The 10,271-nt window shown below is 36.6% G+C and overlaps 1 protein-coding gene across 3 annotated transcripts; it reads left to right on the top strand.

Annotated features, from left to right (window-relative positions):
- Positions 1–411: 411 nt before the first annotated feature.
- On the top strand, positions 412–4,576 carry LOC109179029 (protein OPAQUE10-like). Of its 3 annotated transcripts, none has more exons than XR_002053811.1 (9): positions 412–768; positions 950–1,041; positions 1,951–2,089; positions 2,508–2,639; positions 2,753–2,905; positions 3,023–3,165; positions 3,334–3,586; positions 3,680–3,922; positions 4,009–4,066. XR_002053811.1 is itself a non-coding variant. In XM_019328600.1 (9 exons), the coding sequence occupies exons 1-9, from the start codon at positions 688–690 to the stop codon at positions 4,284–4,286; spliced, it is 1,182 nt and encodes a 393-aa protein (XP_019184145.1). In that variant the 5' UTR covers positions 413–687; the 3' UTR covers positions 4,287–4,576. The 3 variants fall into 3 exon arrangements, 2 of the variants coding, with proteins under 2 accessions (XP_019184145.1, XP_019184144.1); XM_019328600.1 differs by lacking the exon at positions 4,009–4,066 and adding an exon at positions 4,268–4,576 and having other exon boundaries at positions 413–768; positions 3,680–3,849; XM_019328599.1 differs by lacking the exon at positions 4,009–4,066 and adding an exon at positions 4,265–4,576 and having other exon boundaries at positions 413–768; positions 3,680–3,849.
- Positions 4,577–10,271: the final 5,695 nt, after the last annotated feature.

Genomic DNA, 10,271 nt, shown 5'->3' with positions numbered 1-10,271 from the left:
AGTATATTACAACAATTCAATTCCGTGCATCGCACGGGTGAAAATACTAGTTAGGATAATGGCCACAAAAACCGTTACATTTACAATAAATATATTAATTAAGCGATATAGTTATGATTTTATCTTAAACTTCTATTCAAAAGGCTTTTTTTTGTTTTTTAATTTTTTTTTTATGGAGCAAAGAGGGGAAAAAGGCAGATTATGGTCCACAAAGTGTTATGTATACCATAACAAAAAATATATTATTTTTATACTGAATGTATATTATTTTTGTACTGAATATACATTATTTTACAATTACAAAATATAGTCTACACAACTTTTGTGGATTATGGTCCACACAATAATGATGGGAGGGACAAAGGCGTGGCGTGGCATAAAGCTAGAAATAACAAAAAGATTATCCGACAGTGTGAATTTTGTCTTTGGGGTTTCTGAACTACGCAAGAAATTCTCAACGTTGTTGATGTAGTAAAACACAGTCCACACACACACCGTTCCGTGGACACCGTACACAAGCGCGTCTACGCGGCGGTTCCGACAACCTCAAAAATTTCCTTTCTTCAACCTCCATCTGCTTTTATTTCTCTGACACTACGTAGTAGACTAGTAGTTGTTGTATGTATTTATTTTCCATCACAAGTTACACACCTTCCCAAAGTTTTTCCTTTGGGCGGGAAGTCCAAAATGGGCCGCCTCGAGGTGAGTGGCGGCGCCGGCGGCGCTTCTCAATCCAGCTTCCGCGAGCTCGACGATGTCTTCTTGCAGGTCTAATATTATTCATCACGTACCATTCTGTATATATGTCCTTTACTAGTATATTTCTTTGCAAATAACTCTGAACTGAAAGAGAGATTCTTCGCTACTATTTCAAAGATGTTTATTTTCCTTCAATTTCGTTTTTTTTTTTTTTTTTTTTTTTTTTTTTTTCCTGTGGATTTTAAATCAGACTCAAACAAGAATATGGCTTGGGGAAGTTCTAAACATGAGATTGGATGAGCAAATACCCATTTCTGATTTGCTTGCAGATGGTGACCTTCTGTAAGTTCTTGGCCTCTTGGGCATCGTTTATTGGATAGTCCTCTTCTGTTTGGTAACATTTATTATTTTCACCCCTTTTGATGCCCAGAAAAATTTGAAGATGAGGAAAAGGAAAGAATCAATTCATAAGAAAACCATTTAGACTGCAATTATCTTGATTTCCCACACTAATGTCCTTGGAGTGATACAAGTTGTCCTAATAAGTAAAAGCATTAGTGCTTACAATTTTGTTAACTCAACATTATGATAGCTAGGTTTCTCAATTTTTGTTTCACTTTCTAGATATATAGAAACCTAGTTGATAACATTAGCTGGCTGGTAAATGGCTGTTAGCTCATAGCAATTAGCTGTTAGCTGATTGTGTTAATTAGAGGGTTTAATTAGTTGATAACATTACTTGTTAGCTGATAGTTGTTTGATATAATTTTTTTTTTTTGAAAAAGCTAATTGAAAAAGTTACTTGGAGTAGCTTTTTGAATTTTAGCATTTTGAGGTTGAAAAAAGCTAATTAACCAAACAGATATTTTAACTAAATCAAACAATTAATAGTTGTCAAATAAACCAAAATTGGCTTATAGGCCAATTTTTTACCAAACAGGGTCATTGCCATTATTGAAGTGTTAGGTGAGCAAGGCTATCACATTATTCAAATCATTAAAGCTAGCATACCATACCATATAATTAACTTGTTTAAAAATATGTTTGAAAACATAATTAATGGCTTGAATAACCTCAATAAGATCTTGCTGCTGCACAAAAATTTTCTCAGCTGGAATTTATGCCCCACCCAATTGGTACGTGAGTCGCACTAGAAAAGATTGTGTAGTGTTTTGACTGGGTTGCCTTTACATGTTCTGCAGACAATTTTGCAACTACATCAATAATATTTATTTCTGTCAACTTTTGTAGGTGTGAAGTTTCTAAAGTAATTTGGAATATGCTGACAGCAAAATATGCAGAGCTTAGACACCTGAAATACAAACCAATAGGTTCTAGGAAGAGAAGTGGGAGATATATGCCATATTCTAATGTTGACTCATTCCTAGCGGTAAAGCTTCTCGTTTCTCCATACTATCTTTTCCATATATAGCTTAGTAAACCATCTTATTCATGTACACTGGTAAGACAATTAACCTTGACTGATTTATCAGTGTGTGTGTGTGTGTAGAGAAGAGAAGGAGGCAGGGTGTTTGCATGAAACTTCTTTAGTTAGTTATTGGTGGTACTTGCATTGCTGGAAATTATGGAATTTCCGACCACCTGAAAGTGATCTTAAATCAAGTCGAAAGCCTTGTTTTGACTTTTGGTATCCAGAAAAACCTTTGTTGCTATTTCTGACCACTTTTTGCTTTCGACTTGATTTAAGATCACTTTCAGGTGGTCGGAAATTCCATAATTTCCAGCAGTGTTATTCTGTGGTATTATATACAGTTCATGTCTAAACAGCAGTGTTCCCTGTGTTCTAGATCTGCAAAATTTTGGGGTTGGATGGTATTGATCTCTTCTTGCCATCAGATGTTGTGGAAAAAGGAAATACTCGGAAAGTATGCATCTGTGTGAGGGCAGTCTCGAAGAAAGTCAGGTCAAAACAATTGAATGTAAGAAAAAAAAAGAAGTTGGAATAAGTTTTCTTTGGTATGTCATTATGCCAGGGTATTCTGTAATCTGTTTCATTACAAAGCAGTTGATGTAAGCTCATTTACCGTTATAGGTTCCCAACTTCGATATGGTAACATGTGCAGTAGCAATGCCAAAAGATATGGTTGGTGGAATCAAAAGAAGCTTGGAGACATCAAAGAGTAGCATTTCAACTTCCTCCAGTTATAACTCCTCGTACAATTATCAAAGATCGATAGTTAGGCAGGTAGACATATTATATTGTCTTACATGAGTTCGTTTACTCTTTTGAGCCATAAATGCTTTCATACTTTTAGATTTGCATTTGGTAATAATACATAACGTTATAATGTATGTGGTGTAGAGAAATTTAATTGAAGGCTGTGATAGAAACTATGATTCCTGTTCTGAAGGCTCCGATGAGGCAGAAAGCAAGTATATGGGTGCGGGGGAGGAAACCGAAGAATCTTATTGTTCATCCACAAACAAGTTTAATGATTATATTTCTGATTACCTAGCCTTGTCTGATTCAGTTATTGGTGGACATGAAGGAAATAATAATACTCCTGTGTTGCGAGATGGAGAAGATAATATGTTAAACTTTTTTAGTACGGGTATTGATTCTTTTCGGGGAAGATCGGGTCCTCATCAGGCTTTACATGAGAAAACAAATTGTGATGATATTGAGGACGATGACTTGGAAGTATCATCCATAGCTAGTGTGAGCTCTATATTAGACCGGGCCCTTAATTTGGAATTTGATGACATAGATCAGAGTTGTGTTGTACCTGCTGCTGCTGTAAATTCTTTTGAGATTAATGATCAAGTCATCTTGGCTATGGAAGACGACGACGACAAGTGTTCCAGCTCCGCTCTAAATGGCTCAAATGATGCAAACATCCTTCAGTCCCCTGAGGTTCCTAATGAGGTACGTAAGGGTAGCTAAACTACAAGTCTACTCTGATCTAATCCAATCTTTAATTTGCTTTAATTTGTTCGTTTATCTTCTGTATGCCCGCAGTGTGACACAATTCCAAAGGATATGGAGGGAAATCTTGTGGCACAAAATGCTTCCAACACGAAAGATGGTAAATGGCTCTCCCCCAAGGAGCCATTACTGCTAAAAACAGTCCAAACCGTTGCAAGTGGCACTGCTATCGCCGGCCTGTTATTTCTGCTGCTTCGTCTTAGGTGCGTGCAGTGCTTCTAATATAATATACCCAGTCAGTCTTATATCATATATAACCCATGCCTCACATATACCCTTGTTGAGCATATAATAAAACATATATGTGCAATTCAACTATCAACTTAGGTTTTTTAGTTGAGATGGAGCATGCTTCAATTACTCTTTCCAATTGCAATACAATGATTTTCAGTACAGTTTACGTATAAGACAACGGGCATGCATGGTCTGCATGTCTAATAAGTTTCCTACTTTTACTATTACTACCCACCCGTGCATATATGCACGTTCATACTATACGTTATATATATATATATATATATATATATATATATATATATATATATATATATATATATATATATATATTTTGTTATCTTTACAATCTATCATTGTAATTTTTGGAAATCGCAATGACAGAAGAGAGGGGAAAAAGCGGTGATGCAAACAGGAAACTGGTTCAGAACAAGAAGTTTATCCCTAATAGGGAGGGACAATCTGGAGCTACAGCTAGGATTTATCCTGCAGAAAAGCTAAAATTCAAGAATTATTAGTACTGTATTCTTTTTACTAGTTACTTGGCTAGCTAGGATAGTTTCGTCCAAAATCTTACAGCTTAGTAGCATGTCTCTAACTCTAAATAAGATCTCCTTCCCCCCAACCTCATTTTATAACATGTCTTATTTACTTGGTTAAATTAACTTTTCCTGATGAGCAACCGTTTTATTTTTTAAATAAATATTTGCTTTTGCTTTTAATAATATTTTTAATTAGTCTAAATATATCAACAATTGTATGCACAACTTTTAATTTAATAATAACAAGAAAAACGTGTACATTTTTTCTGTTTGGTCTCCCCCTAGAGGTTTCTCCCACACTCCCTGGTCATTCTTCCAAAGTTTCACCTCTATAACCCGTTGAGCTGCCCATGCAAGTTATTATTGTTATTATTATTATTATTATTATTATTATTATTATTATTATGTGGTGGTGGTGGTAATAATAATTTGGGAAATAGTTTGAAGAGATATGCGAGATGAGAAAGACACGAAAATAAAGAATTTAAAAAGTATATTCCTATTAAAAATCTAAGAAGATATTTTTTGTCTCCAGAGCACATGGAGGCCTCCAGGATGACGTTGCACCGGTTCGGAAACACGTTGTCTTCTTTACTCTGGTACGAACTCAACTACATTGAATCCAAAGGGAGGATGAAGAAAGGCGACAGGATTTGGTAGATTGCTTTCGGCGGTGGATTCAAATGTAACAGTGCGGTCTGAAAATGCAACCGGAACCTTAAAAAATCGACGATGGACCATGAAATTACATATATATCCTCAAAAATCACAATCAACAAACGGTCAAATAGACGGAGGACCAAATCGTGTTAAAATTGCAAAGTTAAGGACTTAATTGGTTAAAATTAAAAGTCAAGGACCAATTTGTGAATTTAACTATAGTCGAGGGACCATTTTGGGTATTTACTCTTTTGGGTATTAACTCTCTTCGAAATCACATATCTATCATTGCATATAGTTGTATATACATTTGTATAATTGAGATACATGCCATGCGTTTTTCGAATGAATTATTGCCCAGTTTGGTAAAATGGCTGTTAGTTGATAGCTGTTAACTGTTAGCTGATTACGTTAATTAGAGGGTATAAATAGTTGATACATTAGCTGATTGTAGAAAAATGTTTGGTAAATTAGCTGTTAGCTGATAGTTGTTTGATATAATTTCTTTTCTCAAAAAGCTAATTGAATAAGTTGCTTGGAGTAGCTTTTTTAATTTTAGCCTTTTGGAGTTGCAAAAAACTAATTAATCAAACATTTATATTGATATTTTAACTAAATCAAACAATTAATAGTGGTCAAATAAACTAAAATTGGCCTATAGGCCAAATTTTTACCAAATAGGGCCTATATGTGATAATTTTTTTTGGGATGCTGATTTTTTTTTTCTTTTCGCATTTAGTGTTTGACAAATGACTAATAAGCCAAAATTGGGCTGATTTGACTAAGTTTGGCTGGTTTAACTGGTCAATAAGTTATTTTGAGTGCTTTGGTGGTGGTGCATGATGTGTATGTGTGTATTTCAATGTGAACATGTGCAAGTAAAATTACTTAAAAGTGCAACCATTTTCAATTAATAGTACAAGTAATTTACCTTTTTAACATTGATGCACCTAATGATAACGTCTTTTACATTGGTGCACTTAATGATAATGTTTGGTGTAACTAATAATAACTTTTGGTGCACTTAGTATTGATGCTCAGTGTACATTATTTGTTGCACTTTTAATACATTTTACTTGCGCTATATGAAATTGTTAATTGCACTTTTAGCACAATTTACTTACACTTCAAAGTTCAATTATTTACGAAAATGCCACCACAATTCTTTTTTAAAAGTGTTTCTAATCCGTTAGATCTGGGGCACGTGGACGGTGTGATTGATTCTTAGTTCTCTCCTGGGCACTTAGTTCTCACCTGATCTGTCTATATATATATATATATATATATATATATATATATATATATATATATATATATATATATATATATATATATATTGTTTTTTTTTTAAATTAACTGGAAGGGTGATACCCAAGTTAAAACGTTCGCTACAACACACTAACAGAATCTAAAACACTACGCCAAACGGGAATCCCAGAACTGTCCTCTTCGATCAAGCGTCCTAATACATCCGGTGGTTCTGGTAGAACATGCATGCCAACCGGAAGTTTTTTGGCATTATTTGCGAGGGCGTCTACAACTCGATTTTGCTCACGACAAATTGCGTTGATTTGCCATACTTCCATTCTACGAAGCTCCTTCTTGCATGCTTCAAATATGTTGTGAGTTATAATGCATGGAGGCCTTGAACTGCTCATGTACGTGATAAGCGTCAAAATATGCTAGTTTTTAGGAGCTTGGCAGGAGTGTTTTTGCATGTTTTTAACCTTGAAGGCGTGTGTTTTACTGCAAATTATCTAAAAATCATGATATGACATAGAAACAACCGACTTACTATACTTTGTATGTTTGTAGGTATTTTTGGATGAAAAAGAGGCAAAAACAGATCTAGAGGAACGAAGCCGAGGAAGGAGCGCACCCAAGGGTCATTCACGCACGAGTCAAACACAAAAAGGAGGAAACAATGGGAATTATTTCCCATTCACGCACACCATCACGACGTGAGGATCGTGTAAAAAGCAAAGCCATGTGGAGGTGACAATTATTTCCCATTTACGAGATCATCACGACATGAGAGCTAGTGTAAATCAGAAATAGAAAGGCCGGACAGAAGCGGACGCGGAAGACAACTATTTCCGATTTACGCCGGCGTCACGGCGTGACGCCAGGCGTAAATGGGAATTCCAAGTTTAAAGGAAGACGGTGGACAGGATGAAAGGGAGACTTCTACAATTTCTTTTCTTCCAAGTTTACAATTTCTAGAGTGAGAAGGTGTTCTTAGTTCATTAGGGTTCTTATTTTCTTCAAAGATTTGTGAAGTGTTCTACATCTAAACATCAAAATCGGATCCAAGTTGATAGCTCTTTGTGGAAACAATCTTTTCCACCTTTGAAATATTGTTGTTCTTGTGCTTTGATTTGATGGATTGTTGCAATTTGATTTATCTTATTAGATCCTTTAGATGTTTGATGAGTAGCTAAATTTATGTGAGGTTTAGGGTGTGTGAGTTGCGATTATGTGTTAGGATCTACAATGCTTAGGGATTTATGATTTGGATTGTGCTTGTTATGCTCTTGTTGTTGGTGGTTTGGTATGGCTCCTTGTTCTTTGATGGCCACAAGGCACAAGGGTGTTTGAGAGAGGTTAGTTGGCGAGAGATCGTGACTAACCGAAGTCTTTGCCGTCCACTTTCCCCGCCCTCAGATCTGAGAGGATAAGGTCCTGGAAGAACCGTAAGCTATGTGTTTGATAAAATTCCTAGGACAAAGGATTGTTTCCTAGAGTGTTAGGCGTTCGCCTCTACTTAGCGTAAGTTCTCTTGAGTTGAGCAAACCCATTTCCCTGAAGCCCTTCACCTTAAACTAACACGTTGCGTAATGAACATACCCGCAAACCTCCTACCAATTCACCGATCACTCAAAAATTACCCTTGCATTTTTTTCACTATTACCTTTAATACACCTTTTACTCAACATCACCTAGTAGAACTCTTTTGCTTGATGTCTGGTTAATCAACACTTAGTTCTCCACGAACTCCAAGTTATCATCCTCAAGTGAACGACACTTGGGGTGGTTCTTGCTCCCCGTTTTATCATTTCTCTCCGTACCATTCCCAACCGTACAACTTCATTCTTTGACAAGTGCTCAACCGAGAACCAAACCATAAGAAGCATTCTTGTCATACGTTAACACCTCCTTCGAGTCAGATTCGAAAATCACCGTGTTGTACCCCATAGCTATGGCAAGTTGGATGCCCTTCAATAGTGCCCACGCTTCAGCTTCGAATGGAGAACAATTCTCGATACTGTAAATGAATCCTTGTTTCCAAGCACCGGTATAGTCCCTAATAGTTCCACCACAATTGGCTATGTTATCATTGGAGGTTACTGAGCCATCCACATTCACTTTGGCAAACTCCTCTGGTGGCTTAGTCCAACAAAGCTGCTTCTAGATCGGCATTTCAGATGAACTCCGGAGGCCATTAGTTCTTATGAAGGCCCTACTGATCTCCTCGACTTGTGATCGAATCCAGGATACCTTGAACTTTAGAGGTTTAGTTGTTCCTCAAATACAACCTCGTTCCTCCACTTCCACACCCACCAAATTGTTTTGGCGAATAGGATGTTGATACTGAAGGGGATGCTACCACTTCCTTCGTCTGAGATGCCTTTCTCCATCCAGTGTGTAAATGGAAGCCTTTTGAATTTATCATAAGAGGTTACCAACACCGCTTTCCAGACTTCATCTGCTACTGGGCACAAGCGCAAAACATGATCTGCATCTTCGGTCTTGTCAGCACATATTGTGCACTTATCATTTTTAGATATCCCACGATTGAACCTTGTTAGGAATAAAGTGTAATGGTTTTGATATGCTAAATATGTATTTGTAGAACCCCCAATTTTATTTTTATAGGTCTAGTAGAGTCTTAGACCATGATCGGGAAATTATTTAAGTTGCAAAACAGAAAAACAGAGGAAGATGCATGAAAATAGAAGAAGAATATATCTAGTCTAAAATCAAGAATTTGTCTGGAGAAAATGACAAATTGAAGCAGAAGATAAATGATATAATTTTCACGTCGCTACTACTCAAAAAGATTCCCAGAAGAATTTTCGTGAAAGAAAATTAAGATTAGAAGATTGCATGAATTTGACTTGGAGATCAAGCATCTATGGAAAGAAAAGAGTACATCAAAGATGATTAGACATGTAAACAATAGACTGTACGGAAGAAGTGGAAGATGTTTGATTTATTATGTGAAATAGCTCAAGTTCAAATCTCACCATTAATAATTTTACAAGGTAAAATTTGAGAAGCTAAAATTAATTAAGTCTGATGGAGTTGGGCGCTAGTTTGGCTTTAGGGCGGGGCAATTGCAATTGGGAGCTAGTTTGGCTTTAGGGCGGGGCAATTGCAATTGGGAGCTAGTTTGGCTTTGGGGCGGGGCAATTGCAATTGGGAATTGCAATTGGGAGCTAGTTTGGCTTTGGGGCGGGGCAATTGCAATTGGGAGAGCTAGTTTCACATGGGGATTTCAGGACAACTGAAATTGGAGCTAGTTTCACATGGGGATTTCACGACAATTGAAATTGCAATTGGGAGAGCTAGTTTCACATGGGGATTTCAGGACAATTGAAATTGGAGCTAGTTTCACATGGGGATTTCACGACAATTGAAATTGGAGCTAATTTCACATGGGGATTTCACGACAATTGAAATTGGAGCTAGTTTCACATGGGGATTTCACGACAATTGAAATTGGGAGCTAGTTTCACATGGGGATTTCACGACAATTGAAATTGGGAGCTAGTTTCACATGGGAATCATGAGGATTTCACGACAATTGAAATTGGGAGCTAGTTTCACATGGGAATCAATTCAAGCAATTGGGAGACGATTTCAGGACAATTGAAATTCGGAGCTAGTTTCACATGGGAATCAATAGGAGAAGTCTGGGAGCCAATTTCGAAGTCAAAGTCAAATAATTCAAATTGGGAAGCAATTGAAGCACCAGGAGAAGTTTGGGTGCCAATTACAAAGGAGAAATTCAAATTGGGTGCCAATTACAAGTCAATTGCAATTGGATGTCAATTACAAAGGAGAAATTCAAATTGGGAGGAAGTTCAAAGCCAGTTTGAAGTCTGAGAACACCCAGACGTGAGAATGAAGAAGATGAAGAAAAACTTACAGTAAAAATATTCTCACAAGGAAAAATACTACTAACT

Source organism: Ipomoea nil, unplaced genomic scaffold (genome assembly GCF_001879475.1).
Source record: "Ipomoea nil cultivar Tokyo-kokei standard unplaced genomic scaffold, Asagao_1.1 scaffold0876, whole genome shotgun sequence".
Lineage (NCBI taxonomy): Eukaryota > Viridiplantae > Streptophyta > Magnoliopsida > Solanales > Convolvulaceae > Ipomoea > Ipomoea nil.
Note: the sequence above shows the minus strand (reverse complement) of the source record. Positions and strands in the feature narration are given on the sequence as shown.